The 17,873-nt window shown below is 33.4% G+C and overlaps 1 protein-coding gene across 1 annotated transcript; it reads right to left on the bottom strand.

Annotated features, from left to right (window-relative positions):
* Window positions 1-3,441: 3,441 nt before the first annotated feature.
* LOC118050920 (glucan endo-1,3-beta-glucosidase 7) lies at window positions 3,442-5,679 on the bottom strand. The gene is made up of 4 exons (XM_035061387.2): window positions 5,522-5,679; window positions 4,683-5,347; window positions 4,346-4,591; window positions 3,442-3,818 (listed from the first exon to the last, which is right to left on the bottom strand). Exons 1-4 carry the CDS (start codon window positions 5,586-5,588, stop codon window positions 3,552-3,554), a joined length of 1,245 nt encoding a protein of 414 aa, XP_034917278.1. The 5' UTR covers window positions 5,589-5,679; the 3' UTR covers window positions 3,442-3,551.
* Window positions 5,680-17,873: the final 12,194 nt, after the last annotated feature.

Here is a 17,873-nt window from a genome sequence, read left to right as displayed (position 1 = left end):
GAAACCCCTCGGTTTAGGATACCATAAAATTGACATGTGCCCTAACTTCTGCATGTTATACTACCTTGAAAATGCTGAGATGACCAAGTGCATGACATGCGGGCATTCCCGTTACAAACCCAGAACTGGCAGGGGAAAGACTTTAGTGGCATATAAAAAACTTAGATATTTCCCGATCACACCTAGACTGCAGAGGTTATTTATGTCACCAAGGACTGCTGAGCACATGACATGGCACCAAACACACGATGAGTTTGATGGTGTGATGGTGCATCCTTCTGACGGCGAAGCGTGGAAACGCTTTAACAGTGTGCATCCTAACTTTTCTGCTAAATAAAGGAATGTCCATCTTGGGTTGTGTACAGACGGATTCAACCCATTTGGGTCATTTGCTGCTCCCTATTCTTGTTGGCCGGTCATACTCACAGTTTATAACTTGCCACCGGGAATGTGTAAGAGGCCAGAGTTCATGTTTCTATCTACTGTCATACCCGGTCTAAGCAGCCCAGGGTGGAATATAGATGTTTGTCTTCGATCGTTGATAGATGAGTTGGCATAGTTGTGGTCCTCTAGAGTTCTGACTTATGATATATCGAGGAAACAAAATTTCCTTATGAGGGCGGCTTTGATGTGGACTATCAATGATTTTCCAGCTTATGGAATGCTTTCTGGTTGGAGCACGCATGGGAAACTTGCATGTCCATACTGCATGGAAAACAACAAGGCATTCACGCTAGCAAACGGAGGTAAAGCTTCTTTTTTTTACTGTCACCGTCGCTTCTTGCCACTTAATCACAGGTTCAGAAAGAACATAAAAGATTTCTTAGTTGATAGAGTTGAAAAAGATGTTGTATCCTGGTGAAGAATTGCATCATGTTGTATAAGAGTACAATGACATTGTGTTTGGCCTTCAATCAGGTAAGCAAAATTTTCCTGGTTTTGGTTTGACCCATAATTGGGTAAAGCGAAGTATCTTTTGGGAGCTTCCGTATTGGAAGACCAATCTTCTCCGCTATAACCTTGACGTCATGCACATTGAAAAGAATGTGTTTGAGAATATTTTCAACACCTTCATGGATGTGAAGGGGAAGACAAAGGACAACATGAAGGCTAGATTGGATATAGCTTTATACTGTAACCGTAAAAATATGGAGTTGGTTTATGAGGAGTCACGGGTTGCAAAACCAAGGGCAAGCTTCGTGTTAGATAAAAATGCACAACTGTTAGTCTACAAATGGCTTAAGAATCTGCGTTTTCCGGATTGACATGCATCAAACATATCAAGGCTTGTTAACATAGAGGACTGCAAATTGTATGGAATGAAGAGTCATGACTGCCACGTGTTTATGCAAACACTCATCCCATTAGCTTTTCATGATTGGACATTGACTAGCATTACCTTGATTCATTCTCATTGCATCCATAACCATATTTCTATAAGGAATAGTGTTGTCATTTGCTGCTTCATGCACGTTGCTAGCACTAGAAGTTGACCCAACCACCCTTTCTCCCATTCTCTTATTACTAACAAATACTTCTCCATGTGCATACCAACACTGGTAATTCTCCATAAACCCTTTGTATAGAAGATGCATCATTACAATATCTGGATGCAAATACTTTTTATTTTGACACGTCTTGCATGGACACCTAATACCACCTCTAGTAAAATTTCTGGGAATAGATGTTGTGAAATTAATAAAACCCTGAACCCCGTTATAATATTCCATCGTCTGCAATCCTTGGGATGAATCTGAATACATCCATGAATGATTATCCATGACTTATATCGAACCTCTATAATCTGGCATGTCCTTCCAAACCCAAGTTAAGAATAATAAAAATAATTTTACCCTTCAAATAACATTTATGTTTTCATAGTAATAAAATTTATTTCAAATTTAATAATATTTATGATATTAATAATGATATTAAACTTATCTGACCTAACTTTTTATAGTTTTTAATCCCCTCAAATAAAACTGCTTGTTTTTCTTTGATAATAATAATATTTTTCTTTAAATTTATTAATTATTATTATTATTATTATTATTTTACCCTTCAAATCAAATTTATGGTTTTTTTTTTTCAAAATTAATGATATTTTTTTAAAATTTCTTAATTAAGATATTAATAATATTAATTATAATAAAAATAATAAAATGTATAATACAAATAATAATATTTTTAATATTAATAATAACAATAAACTTGCTCAAGTTTAAGTGGGTCCAGCTATAATACTAGGCCCAAGAGCTTTTGGCCTCCTCTTAAATGGCGGATCCAAAAGCCTTGGGTGTGGTTGTATTCCGAACCCATTAGAGTTAAGTGAAGATGCAAGACCAAAGAGCATTGGGTTCTGATGCGGATCCATTAACCTAAGGTTTGACTCTTGACCCAATTGTTTTGGGCTAGGGAGAGTTGCAAGACCTAGGGGATTTTGATCTACTCCCTGCCACTCTCAAGCAACTTTGGTCTAACATGCCATTCTAGACTCAAGTTAACAATAATAAAAATAATTGATTTTACCCTTGAAATCACATTTATGTTTTTTTTCGATAATAATAAAAATTTATTGCAAATTTAATAATATTTATGATATTAATAATAATATTAAACTTATATAACCTAAGTTTTTATAGTTTTTAATCACTTCAAATAAAACTTATTATTTTTCTTCGATAATAATAATATTTTTCTTCAAATTTATTAATTTAAATAATAATAATAATAATAATAATTTTACCCTTTAATTTATGTTCACAGATGGTTTGGTTTTGTTTCTAAAATTGAGTTTTGTTGTTTTAGCACCGAGATCAAGATTGGCATGAAAGCACTCAATTGATGTGGGTGCTGGTATTGTAGATGTTGATTATAGAGGCCATGTTGGGGTTATTTTTTTTAACAACTCTAATGTTGATTTCGAGAAAAAGGTTGGTGATAGAATTGCTCAGTTGATTCTTGAGAAAATTGTAAGAGGTGTTTGAGCTTCCTATGATTTGTAATGTTTTTTCTTACATGTTTTTGTTTCTTGGTGTTTAAATTTAGCTAATGTATGGTGGACTTAGCAATAAAGTTTTGGGTTTTGTGAAGGACTTCCTTTTGTTAATGAAGACACAAGTGTTTTTTAAGATTTCATTTTCTTTTTTTTCTCTTTGTTAGCCACTTGCAACAAGGCTATATATATTTTATTGTTGTTTGCATGGATAGGAACTATAAAAGAGGCATCATGTAAAAATATTCACAATTCCACCAATGAAATCTACCAAAATTGGGATTTTTGATACTTATAAGGATCAAATTTCTACCAAATAAGCCAGTTGGTCCAGATATTGCGCAACACCTTTCCTCGTCCCATTGGATTGGGAACTGAGTGCACCATGTAAAATTGTAAATGAAGCTTCCTCATAAAATTAACTTTTCCTTTCTTTCCTCTTTGACTAAATTGTTTTTCTTTTAAATATTATTAATAATACTCAACTAGAGAAACATATAAAATACAGGGAGAAAAACCATAACCTATCTTCATCGTCACTTTGCAACTTCTGACTCTAAGTTTGCAAGTCATAAAAGAAAAGGCAAATCAAAGAAAATCCCATAAACCCATAAAACAAACCTAAATTAAAAATCCTAATTGAATATACTTTGTTGCTGCCGCTGCTGATGCTGATGGTGTTCGTGCTCGAGCTTGTACTCGTGCTCGTGCCCGTGCCCGTGCTTGTGCTCGTGCTCGTGCTGCTATTATTGTTGGTGGTGCCGGTGCTGGTGCTGGTGCTCTCTGTTGGTGGCGGTTGTGGTGCTGCTGCTAGTGACTGGGTCTGTTTCAATAAATTAAATGGGTTTTTGTAGGTGAAATATGCAAAAATATTTTTGGATTTATTTGTCTAAAACTAATGATTCCATGTATTTCAAATATTGTTGACAAAGATGTGAGATTAAAAAATCGAATATTTCTTTCTACCTTTTTTTTTATCATCATTAATAGAGACATCCGATTAAAAAGATGTTAAGGGCTGGGTTTTTTTTTTTTTTTTTTTTTTTGTTATTTTCTTAACAGAACAAGCCTATTCCAAAAATCATAATGTTTAGGATTGAAAATCAGGATTTTTTTTGTTCAGAAGTTAAGATCAAGGGGTTTTTTTCAGTACAATTTGGCAGTTTTCTTTCCTGAAAAGGAACTGTCCATTCTGTTAACAAACAAAATGCGTAGTGATGTTTTAAAACCCATCTTCCCAACCAAACACTGAAATTTAAATGCCAAATCAAAAAGGAAAGCTCAGGAATAGAATACTTGGCTGTTGAAAACTCGAAATACCAATGAAATGCACGTAAATTTTGCTCTTACCTTGCTACCAAATGATCGCTCAGAACGAGGTCGAGGTTCCAAGTCTTCGTCATAAAGAGCCAAGAGGTATGCATCGACTGATTTTCCTGGCATGAGTGGAGTGCCCACCATCGATCGAAGGTGTGCAATCTCAATGCTTGGCCCTACGTCGTTGTCATCTCCTTTAAATGGCCATCCAGTCTCAGCCACCACAATCTCAACATTTTTAAATCCCATAGAATTCAGTGCAGAATAAACTGCATCCACCTGCAATTTATTAAACCACTTGTCAGCAGCATTTTTATTAGTTCATCTATTGATACAAAACTTTCGCACTTGCAATTTGATCTACTCTCACCTGGGCATCGAACATGTTCATGTACTTGATCTTAGAGTTTCCATCTATTCGTCCTGCTTTCGGCTGGAAAAGGCAAAAAGGAAGAGTCTCGTGCCTTGTATCGCTTCTGTAGGCAAAGTAAGGGTAGGGATTGATTGCGAAAGGCGAACCATTCGCACTATTGAACTCCAACAAGCCCTTCATCAGATCCCCATAACTTGGATCAAAGCTTCCAGAAGAAGGTGGCTCAGACTGCTTAAGCACCCCCATCGAATGAACTGTGGAGACCTTAATTTTACCCCCGAGCGATGCATCATTTAGAGCATTCTGTACATTTTGCATTGCTGGTAAGAGCTTGTTCATGAGATTCTGGTCATTGGAAGTCATGACCTCGTTGCCAACAGTGATGAGGATGATATTGCTAGCTGGATAGAAGGGAAGCACGTTTGTGTTGATCCAGCTCTTGGCAAAATTGGGATCAGAGGCTAGTCCTGGAATGTCACCATTTGCAGTGCCGATAGCAATTCCAATTCCGGTGTTGGCTAAGGCTTTGATTATGGCGGGGTCCGATCCATATAATCGGACCTTTTGGATTGAAGTGGATTGAAGAAGCTTTGCGGTGGATGGTGGTGGTGGAAGGTTGTCCGCAACTTGGCCATAGTTTATACCGATGAATGATTGCGAGTCTGCACAAAACGCAGCAAAATTTAAAGCAGATGATCAAACAGCAATTTTTAAACGACAAAACAGAACACCAACATTTTTTGTTTTCATAGACTGAAATGAAGACAGAGCTCAGTTAAGGTAAATTCTTTAGAAATGGAAGGAGGTAATTAAAATAGAAAGAGACGCAAACTTACTTGCGATTTCTACAGTCTGTAAGGAGGAAAGGAGTAGGAAAGCAACAGTATAAGGAAGCATCACCATGGCTCAGGAGGAGCGGTTTCTATTCTGCATTTTTTGAAACTGGAGTGGGCATTAAATATAGAATATGCTACAAGTCGAGGGCAGAAGAGTAACGATGACCTCGCGGGCTAATCTTGTTATAGAATATGGGTGTTTAAGCTTCAAGTAGAAAGCAATTAGGATATAGTAGTTTGGTGGCCCACCTTTTATATTCTTGTTATAGAATACTCGCAGGCTAATCTTTTAAAATATCATAAGACCTAAAAATATTATAAAAGCATTACGACTGGCTACCATGTCGGACTCAAAAACATTGAGTTTGGTTATAACATCAAACTCAACAATAATATTCATAATAATATTTTATTTTTTTATCAAATTTTTTATTTTTTTAATCTTTCAAAACAAACTATGGTTTTTCTTTGATAGTAATAATAGATTTTTAAATTTTAGGAAAGCAGGTTCTGATGGGACAGGACCCAACACTGATAGGTCTAGCGGCGACTGGAACCCAAAGCTATTTTGTGTCCTTCCTGGGCAGGACTCAGCTCGAATGGATCCTGTTAGGCAGAACCCAACTTAATATATTTTCTTGGGTGTGACTACTCAGCCAGACCCAATTTTAATGTATTTTAAAAAATAAAAAAATAAAAAAACATAAAAAATATTAATTTTAAGTAAAGAAAAAATAAAAAAATTAATTTTTTCAAAGCATTTTTGAAACGCAAAACTAAACATGCTTTAATAAAGAAATTCAACACAACCTAAAATGAAAAAAAAAATTATCATCACCAACTTTTGTATAATATAAAAAAAGTCACATTAATTTATTTTCTCTTCACAGTTTGAAAAACAATCAATAACAAAAAAGGAAAAAAATCAAGAGGGAAAAAAATAAAATTGGAAATATGTTAAAATATTATTTAAGAAATATATTGAGATAATATTTTTAAATCTATTTTTTATATATTCACATCAAAATAACACAAAAACATCTTAATATGAATCAAGGAAAGATATTCATTTGAAGTGAAAAAATAAATAATAATAATAATAATAATAATAATAATAATAATAATTATAATAATATAATATTATTATTATTATTATTATTGATTTTACCCTTAAAATAAAATCTATGGTTTTTTTATAGCAATAATATTTATTTTAATTTTAATAATATTAATGAATTTAATAACATTTATAATATTAATAATAATATCTAACTTGTTTGCCAAATTATATTTTTTAATCTTTAAAAAACAATTATGTTTTTCTTCAATGGTAATAATAATTTTTTAAAATTTATTAATGATAATAATAATAATAATAATAATACTAAACTTGCTTGACCAAAGTTTCTACAAGAATATTTTTTTTAAAAAAAATAATAATAATAATAATAATAATAATAATAATAATAATAATAATTGTTATTGTATCTTTTTTCATTTTTCTTCCATGCAGGGGCTGCCTATCCACCCGCGTGGGCCTCTAAACCAAAGGGTGGGCAGCACAGACCTCAACATCTGGGTTTGCACCTAGCGTTCAGGTCTGCAGACCCTGCCTCATTAGGGTGCACACCCCAGAGTTGCAAGGTTGCAGACCTGCTCGCCCTGGGGTTGTAACCAAGCGCCATCAGGGTCTGCCTCGAGTGCCCACGATTGGGCAGACCAAGCGCAGGCGGCTGCAGCCTGGGGCACAGTCAGGCGCGCTTGGCATGCCTAACGCCCTGTCCTAGCAGCCTAAGTATCAGGTATTCGCAGCCCTAGAGGTCATGCCTTAAGCCTGGCTCTTGGCGCTTGCAGTAATATTTTTTTCAAAAACATTTTTTTAACATTAATAGTAATGATAATTGTTATTATTTTTTTTTTCAATTTTCTTCTATCGTTAACATTAATACTTTTAATTACAATAAAGAAAATAATCTTTAGAATACAAATAATGATATTTTTTATATTAATACTTTTAATTATAATAAAAATAATAATTCTATAACACAAATAATAACATCTTTGATATGAATACTTGAATTATAAGAAAAATAATAATATTTATAATATAAATAATTATATTAAGAAACCCAAGAATATTTCTAACACAAATTATAATATTTTTTATATTAATACTTAGAATTAAATAAAAATAATAATATTATAACACAAACAATAATATCTTTGATATGAATACTTTGAATTATAGTAAAAATAATAATATTTATAACACAAATAATTATATTAAGAATTCCAAGAATATTTATAACACAAATAATAATATTTTCTATATTAATACCTTGAATTATAATAAAAATAACAATATTTATAACACAAATAATAATATCTTTGATATGAATATGTTAAATTATAAGAAAAATAATAATATTTATAACACAAATAATTATATTAAGAAACCCAAGAATATTTATAATACACATAATAGTATTTTTTTTTATATTAATACTTTGAATTATAATAAAAATAATAATATCTTTGATATGAATACTTTGAATTATAAAAAAATAAAAATATTTATAACACAAATTAACATAAATAATAATATTTTCTATATTTATACTTTGAATAATAATAATAATAATATTCTTTTCTATATTAATACTTTGAATTATAATAAAAATAATATTATTCATTACACAAATAATACTATCTGTATATTAATAATTTTAATAGTACTAAAAATAATAATATTTAGAACACAAATAATACTATTTTTAATATTAATACTTTTAATTATAATAAAAAATAATATTTTTAATATAAATAATAATATTTTTAATTATAATAAAAAATAATATTTATAAGACAAATAATAATTTTTTTTAATGATAATATTTATACCATAAATAATAATATTTGTTTTATTAATACTTTGAATTATAATAAAAATAATAATATTTATAACAACAATAATTATATTTAGAAACCCAAAAATATTGCTAACACAAATAATGATATTTTCTATATTAATACTTAGAAATATAGTAAAAATAATAATATTTTAACACAAATAATAATATATTTGATATGAATACTTTGAATTATAAGAACAATAAAAATATTTATAACACAAATAACTATATTAAGAAGCCCAAGAATATTTATAACATAAATAATACTATTTTTAATATTAATAATTTTAATTGTACTAAAAATAATAATATTTGGAACACAAATAATACTATTTTTAATATTAATACTTTTAATTCTAATAAAAAATAATATTTATTAGACAAATAATAATATTTTTAACAATAATAATATTAATAATGATAATTATTATTATATTTTTTGTCATTTTTCTTCTGTACAGGGTCTGCCGATCCACTTGTATGGGGGTTTATAGGCCAGGCGCTCCGGTCTGCAGACCCTGCCTCATGGCTTTGCACACCCCAGAGTCGTGGGGCTACAAACCCGCTCCTCTTGGGGTTGTAGCTAGACGCTTGGGTCTACCCCTAATGCCCAAGCTAGGTAAACTAAGCGCCAGGCGGGTGTAGCTTGGGGTGCGGCCAAGCAAGCATGGCCTTCCCAACACCCAGGCTTGGCAGCCAAGCACCAGGTGTCTGTAGCTCTAATGGGCTTGCCTCCAGCCTGGCGCTTAGGGCCTGTAGGCTACAACCCCACCATGCCCCACCTAAATAGTGCAGTCCAAAGTAAAAGCACTCACAACTTACAGTGCAGAATAATGCAATCCACAGTGAAAACATTCATAGTGCACAATAGCTCACGCTATAGTAAAATACTGATCAATTTTAATTATAGTTAATTTTTCAAATAGAAATCAAACCTATAACCTAACTATACGTAAGAGTCAGATTATCCAGAATATTCTTAAAAATCAATTTTAAATTAATTGAAAAAATCTACACCATAAATCAAAATGAAAAAACCAATTAGAAGATTTTTTAAGAAAATTGGTCCGTTTGATTTTGGTTTTACATTTTAGAAACCAACAAAATTGAACTAAGAAATCAAACCCAAAAAAACCAAATATATATATATATATATAACGAAACTAAACAAATAATTTTTTGTCTCAAGAAATTCAAACCCTTGATAAAAATAGTCTAAGTTATTTATTTATTTATTTATTATTATCCTATTTAAATTTATCTGGTTTTAACAAAAATAAGATTGAATAAATCAATGTTTTATTTAGTTTAGTTTTTTAAAAATTAAAATTAATTTAGTTATGTTTTTTTTATCCAAATCAAACTGAACCATCTCATGCTCACACCTTTTACGTTAAAAAAAAATGGATGTTAGATATTCGCATGTGAAGGAGCTACTTAATTATCTGGGTACATTTAATGTAATAAAGAGTAATCTCAATTTAACTTGCAGAAATTCTAAATTTTTATTTTATTTTATTTTATGGAGAACATAATGTACAATAGACAATATCATTCTTCAATTTATTCATTATTAATGATAGTTAAATATTATGTCCGTTCAACATGTATAGGCTAAATATTTCTATGAAAAACATCAAAATAAAACTCCAATAATGCAAGAATGAACAATTTTATCATCCAAACATAGTGAATTTCTCTTTTATGCAAGCTAGTGAAGTGGAGGAAGAACACAAAAGATTTCATTATAATTTGATATAAATTTGTCTTTTAGGATGACACAACATATATCATGTTAATACAGGGTTATTTAGTACTAAAAAATCTTTTTAAAAAAATGCATTTTAAAGTTGTAGAAAAACTCATGAAATTCAATTTTTATTCATTAATTCATTATCAAAAACTATTACAACTTTTTAAATATAAAACCTAGAAAACCCTAATAATATTAAATAATTAAAATATAATATAATATAAGTTAAATCCTAGATTACTAATTTCCTATTACCATTTGCATAATTAAATAAAAAGTAACTAATTCTAGAAAATATTATCAATTAAATAAATATTATAATAAAAATAATTAAACCAAGAATTGTAATTTTTCCTCCCTGTATCATAGGACATAGGACATATTGAGGTCTATTTTAGCATTTTAAATTAAAGTACATAACTAAACAATGGTTTTCTAATTGTAGAAAACTTAAACTATAATTGATAATGAAAGGATTATGAGGTATATTTGTGTAATTTTTAGACAAAATGATAAAATAAAAATATCTAAGATGTAATTTATAATTAAGTAATATAATTGGAGTTAAATTTAAAGTATTTCTAAAATGCATCAAGTTTTAAAGTTACTATCAAACTTTAAAAAAAGAAAAAAGAATGGTACTCTAATATGTTTAAATTTGTTTGTAAAAGTTGAGAATAATAGAATGTGTTAAGTTGTGTCATAGCCAACCTTCTTATTTATATATATGTGGCAGAATATGACAATAACTATAGGGATTATAACATTGGAATAATCCTATATGAATTTTCTATTCTAATATATATATGCTATACATTCTATAATATGCCCCCTCAAGCTAAGGGTGAGGGATCAACCCGAAGCTTGAATCGAAAAGCAGTAAAGGATGCAACAGGAAGCGGTTTAGTGAAGACATCGGCACGTTGATCCTAAGAAGGAACAAAAAGAATCTGAATCTCTTTCTTGGCAACATGGTCGCGGATAAAGTGATAATCCACTTTAACATACTTAGTGCGAGCATGGAAGATATGATTTGATGAGAGATAGGTTGCGCCAAGATTATCACACCAAATGGTAGAAGCAGAAAGTGAGGGAACCTGTAGATCTGTTAACAAGTATTGAAGCCAAATGACTTCAGCGGTACCATTAGTTAGGGCTTTATACTCAGCCTCAGTAGAGGTGCGAGCAACTGTGCGTTGCTTGCCGGATTTCCAAGAAATCGGCGTTTGACCAAAAAAGACAAGATAGCCACCCGTAGACTTCTGATCATCAATACTACTAGCCCAATCTGCATCTGTAAATCCATGTAGAGCAAAAGAGGAGCCTCGAGTAATATGAAAACCATAAGATACCATGCCTTTAAGATATCATAGAATACGCTTAATAGCGGCCCAATAAGAATCTGTAGGAGCATGCATAAACTGACAGACTATTAACAGCAAAACATATATCTGGATGGGTGAAGGTAAGATAATGAAGAGCACCCACGATTTGACGAAATCGTGTAGGATTAGAGAATGGGTGATCCGGTAATATAATGACTTTTGAAGGGGAGATAGGAGTATCAACGGGTTTGCAGGAAGTCATACCAGCTTGGGTGAGGATATAAAAAATATATTTATGTTGACGCAACATTAAACCCATACTAGTAGACTGAACTTCAATACCCATAAAGTAGTGAACAATACCTAAGTCACGAAGTTTGAACTCATAGCTTAGTAATTGTATTAGGTGATGAAGCATAACAGAGTTGTTATCTGTAAGCAGAATAGCATCAACATATACCAGGAGATAGAAGATATGAGTACCATTAGATAAGATAAATAGGGAGGTGTCAACCTTGGAAGCTCGGAAACCAATGGAGAGCAAAAAATCACTAAGATGAGTGTACCATGCTCTCGGTGCCTGTTTCAAACCATAGAATGATTTGTACAATCTGCACACATGAGATGGAAGAGAAGAGTCAACAAAACCTAAAGGCTATTTCATGTAGACCTCTTTAGTATGAACGCCATTAAGGAAGTCATTATGAATATGAAGATAATGAATCTTTCAATTTCGCGAAACCGCGATAGAGAAAACTAATCAGACAGTGGCCTGCTTAATAACTGGACTAAAGGTTTCAGAATAATCAATACCTTCCTGCTGGGTAAAACCTCTACCAACAAGGCGCACTTTATAATGCTTAATACTACCATCAACATGACGTTTGATCCGATATACCTATATATTGCCAACAATGTTCATTGAAGGATTAAAGGGAACTAAAGACCAAGTGTGATTAGAGTGCAAAACGGTAATCTCATTACATATGGCATTATGCCAAACTGCATACCGATCAGCATCAGAAAATGCATAAGGCTCAGAAGAGGGAGAATACACTACTCGTGTGGAGGCAGAGGTGGCGGCAGCGGAAGCAACCAGATTTGCTGTCTTTGAATGTCGCAATCTAAGAATCATAGGATGTCTGCTGCTTGCTGGTGGAGACACAGGGGAAGATGGTGGCAGCGAGGAGACCTGTGGCAGCTGATAAGAAGATAAATCAACCATAAGTTGCAGACTCTGGAGAGGATGATGAAGAAGCAGTTGCAAGCATAGGATTGTCAGCAGTGGAGGGGCTGTAAGCAGAGACCAAATCTGTAGGAATACTGGCAAAGGAGGAAAAAACATAGGAGGGACTAGAGAGTGCCCCAAGACCATGAGGAGATGAGATCGATTGACGAGTTGAACCTGCATCATAAAGGTTAGATAAAAAAGCATGGGATAATGGCTAAGGGATGGGTGGAGGTTTTGGTCGGGTGGCTATTTAGAGTGGCAGAGCTGAGAACTGGTGGCTGTTAGAAGTGGGTAATGGTGGGTGGTGGAGCAGAATTAGGAGGGTGATAGTAGCATGTTCACGGAAGTGGACATGATGGGAAATATAAATACGATGAGATGCAATATCAAAACATCGATAACCAAGATGCGAGGAACTATAACCAAAGAGCACACATGGAGAGGAACGAAAATCCAATTTATGATTATTATATGGATGCAAAAAATGAAAACATAGACACCTAAAAGTACGCAATAAATGATAATCAGAAGACAGTTGAAATAAACAATCAAATGGAGATCGATGGGCAAGAACAGGAGTAGGCATGCAATTGATAAGATAAACAAAGGTTTCAAAAGCATAATTCCAAAATAAAAAAGGTGCTTTACATTGCCCTAAAAGAGTAAGATCTATTTCCACAATATGCCTATGATGATGCTCTACTGTGCTATTTTGTTACTGAGTGTGAGGACAAATGAGACAATGATGGATACCAACAGTCTGAAAAAATGTGGAAAATTTTTAGTATTCACCACCCTAATTAGTTTGAACAAATTTCATTTTTAATGAAAATTGACGTTCAACGAGAGTCTAAAATTGATGAAAAATAGAATAAACATCAGACTTGGCAACGAGAGGATAATACCATACATATTTAGTATAACCATCAACAAAGATAACAAAATAACAATAGCCATCTGAAGAAAAGAGGGGAGCAGGGCCTATACATTACTAAAAATTAATTCAAGCGGAGCAAAAGTTTTGTGACCAATAGGTCCTGAAGAAAAACACGAGGATTTTCCTAAATGACAACTTTGAGATTGAAAATTAAGATGTTTGTTGTTACAAATGATCTTATTTTTCATGACTAACAATTGAAAAATATGTGAAGTTGGATGACCTAGCCGACGACGCCATAAATCGGCAGAGGCAGAGGTGCAAGGAGACCAACAAGCATGAGGAACTGACGTGATGGAAGACTTCGTCAGGGCATAAAGACCATTTTTACTCTAACTTAAAAGAAGGATTTCATGGGTGTTGAGATCCTTGACATAAAACACACGATGGTGAAATTTAAAATAAACATTATTATCAAGATAAAATTTTTGAACAGTAGAGGTTTCGTGATTGTAGGAACATGAAAGACATTAGATAAGGTGAAAGAACGATATGGTGTATATATTTTTATATGACCGAGATGGGATATAGGGAGGCCCTTACCATCACCTATATGAAAATTATCATTACCAAGATACGGTTCTAAAGCAGTCAAGGTAGCAAGATCAAGTGGGACGTGTTGATTGGCACCCGTATTCGGAAACCAATCAACATAACCAGTTGAGGGGAGATTGCGCTGCACCATATTGGCAGTAGGCTATTGGCCATAACCCCATTGCTGGAATTGAGGACAGTAGGGATCAATATGGCTGAAATTCTGACATAGTTGGCAGTGTGGATTATGCCCCCTATTGCGCTTCCAATTACCCTGCCATGAGCTTTGTTGATTGTCACCGAAGGAGGAGCTTTGGAAGCTGTGGTGATCAAGTTTGAAGCCAACAAGCCGAATGCCTCTGCTGTTGGACTGGTTGGGACACCAACCACCATTGAAACAGCCCTTGTTGTGGCTAGAATTGCCAAAGGTCTGGCGTTGCGCGACAAGGGTAGATGGTGGAGTGCTGGGTGTGGGCAGTAGAGGAGCATGTAAGGCAGCTGAAGATTTGTGAAGAAAATTCATACGTGAGAAGATGACTAGAAGATCTGCATATGATAAAGGTTCGGCCTTGGTAATAAGACTTGTAACTAAGTCTTTAAATTCTCCCCGAAGACCATGAAACACATATAAATTGAAATCTTTAAACGAGACTGGCCAGCCAGCAGCGACCAATTCATCAAACAAGGCCCTAACGTTTTGCATAAATTGAGTTACTGATTCATCACCTTGTCAAAGATCCTGAAGAGAGCTATAAAGTGGCATAATACGAGATTTTGAGGTGGAAGCGAGAGCTTGCTCAAGAGTATGCCAAGCTGAACAAGAGCTTCGGCAGCCAACAACGAGATGCAGAACTTTCATGGATAGGGAGGAAATAAGAGCACTCAGAATAAGTTGGTCTTGTTGTTTCCAGCGAAGAAAGAGCGGATTTACTTAAAGAGAGGTACCATCTCTAGCAAGAACATGTGGAGATGGACATGTGTTGGAGCCATCAACAAAACCAAAAACTCCTTGACCTAGGAGATATGCTGCATACGCCAATATAAATAATTGTTGTTTGTTAATTTGAGAGAGATGAGTTGATGAGTGTGAGATATGGAGATGATGCTTGCGGCAACAGACAGTAGCTGCATCAGACGTAGGTTGAAAGAAGGGAGTATTATGAGGGTTGAAGAGGGGTTATTCACCAGCCATGGCAGGGGAGAAACCAGGCTGTGAGGCAGCAGAGGAAGGCAGAGGAGCTGCTGCAGGAGAAGAAATCTGAACTGCCGAAGAAGAGTACTAGACTACCGGTGCTGCAGAAGAAGAAGATGTATTAAGCGGCTGTTCCATTGTAGGGGAGGTTGTGAGGAAAGTGTTTTATTTATTTTAGGGCTCTGATACCAAGTTGAGAATAATAGAATGTGTTAGGTTATGCCTTAGGCAACCTTCCTATTTATATATATGCGATAGAACACGGCAATAACTGTAGGGATTACAACATTGGAATAATCATATATTAATTTTCTATTCTGATAAATACTTGTTATACATTCTATAATAGTAAATGAGCGAGTAATATTATTTTTCCGACAAATTTCAATGGTGCCTTTTTAGTGGTCAATTTTTTTTATTTATTTCATGTGATTTTTTTGAGTTGATAATCTCTTATATTTATATATTCTTGGCAAAGAGATCAAATCGATTGGAAAGTTATGGTGCGACGACAAACACTTCAAAGCTAGCTTGTTAACGTATTGTTCTTCCAGCCCTAACAACTAACACTAAGCATTGTCACAACCATTGCATCTGCTTCTAGATTCTTTGAAGACAGGTTCTCCTTCCAAGTTTCAAAGCTTCTCTGTAGAAATAAACCTACTAAGCATTGTCAAAACCATTTGCACAATTTTCCTTTATCTGAACCTACTAATACGTGGGCACAACGTAGATTTAGAAACGTGTGCTAACCAAGTACGCTACAACACAAAAGAAACAAATCCAGATTGGAGGTCATTTTCATCCGTCCATAACAGCCACCAACTCAGCATGGGAGAGAACTTTCCTTATCTTTCATTGATGCCAATGCTTGAACCTATAAAAACACCAAATCAGAACTTTGCTCTTCATAAGTCCATGGTACAAGAGCATAAGAGATAAATTAAAGAGACATTAATTACATTGAGTTTACTGAAAAGACAAGCCATTATAAATAATAATAATAATAAAATTGACGTTTAGCTATCATAATTATTAAATTCAGTCTAACTTGGTACGTTAATCTGCCACCTTAGTTGAAACTATAAAAACAAAGAATAAAAAAAAAACAAAACAACATTATTCTAGATAAAAATAATAGATGTAAATTGACTTAACCAGCTAATAATTCAAACTCTAAGTCTGGTTAGGTTGAATCTCCAATCAAATTTAACAACTATGTTAAGAACTACCTCTACTTTTTTTTCCTATAATTTTGAAGATGTACTGTTATTTTATGAAGTGTGTATTTAAGAGTGTGGTATGTTGATTTTTTTTTTTTTTTTTTTTTATGAAACTCACATAAAAAAATCAGAAAAAGTATGGAAAACTTGTTTTTAATGATGATGTTTTGTGCATTAAAAGGGTTGTATATTAAAAAAAAAAAAAAAAAAACTATCACACCCATCAACACCACCCTCCAAAAAAATACTCAAATTCTTACCTTCAAAGACGGTTTTTTTTTTTGGGAGGAAGGTTAGCTTTTAGTTTATTTAGGATAAGACAAGTCTAGTACTTAAGGAAGATACACGCACAAATATAGGGAAGTGCAAAGTTAACCTAAGTTTGGTGAAATTTGGGTTTCAGTTGTTTGATGAGTTGTCTTTCTTGCAAGTGAATGAGTAATTTATTACGAGATCTAGACAAGAGACCATTTCCCTTGTTGTTGTTTAGTGTATACAAATCATAGCTCAAATCAATTTTCAGAAGTTTACATAGCAATTTGATATATGGATTTCACACCAATAACCCTTTTTAAGTCTCAAAAAAGAGGAAACCTTCTCGTCTAATTCTCCGTTACACTTATAGGATTGAAGGGTGGAGAATGCTTTTAAGTTTTCAATACTTCTTTTCAACATGAACTTGGCCCCTAACGATCTACATACAGGATTTCAACGTCATCTACGTTGTCCCCTTCAGATAAAGGAAAAGTGTGCATGTTTATTTCTACAGAGAAGCTTTGAAACTTGGAAGGATAACTTGTCTTCAAAGAATTTATAAGCAGATGCAATGGTTGTGACAATGCTTCGTGTTAGTTGTTAGGGCTGGAGGAACTATACGTTAACAAGCTAGCTTTCAAGTGTTTGTCGTCGCACCATAACTTTCCAAGGACTTGGATCGATTTGAGTTCTCTGCCTTTCCCTCTTGTTTTCCACATAACCAAATGGCAGGTCAATGGTCCTAAGAAAAAAAAAACACATGAGATGACGTTGAGATAAAATAAAAGAACATTACGCAGAGAACTCAAATCGATCCAAGTCCTTGGAAAGTTATGGTGCGACGACAAACACTTCAAAGCTAGCTTGATAACGTATAGTTACTGCAGCCCCAACAACTAACACTAAGCATTGTCACAACCATTGCATCTGCTTATAAATTCTTTGAAGACAAGTTGTCGTTCCAAGTTTCAAAGCTTCTCTGTAGAAATA

The sequence above is a fragment of the Populus alba genome, chromosome 14 (assembly GCF_005239225.2).
Source record: "Populus alba chromosome 14, ASM523922v2, whole genome shotgun sequence".
NCBI classification, from domain to species: domain Eukaryota; kingdom Viridiplantae; phylum Streptophyta; class Magnoliopsida; order Malpighiales; family Salicaceae; genus Populus; species Populus alba.
This window is presented reverse-complemented; position numbering and strand designations above follow the sequence as displayed.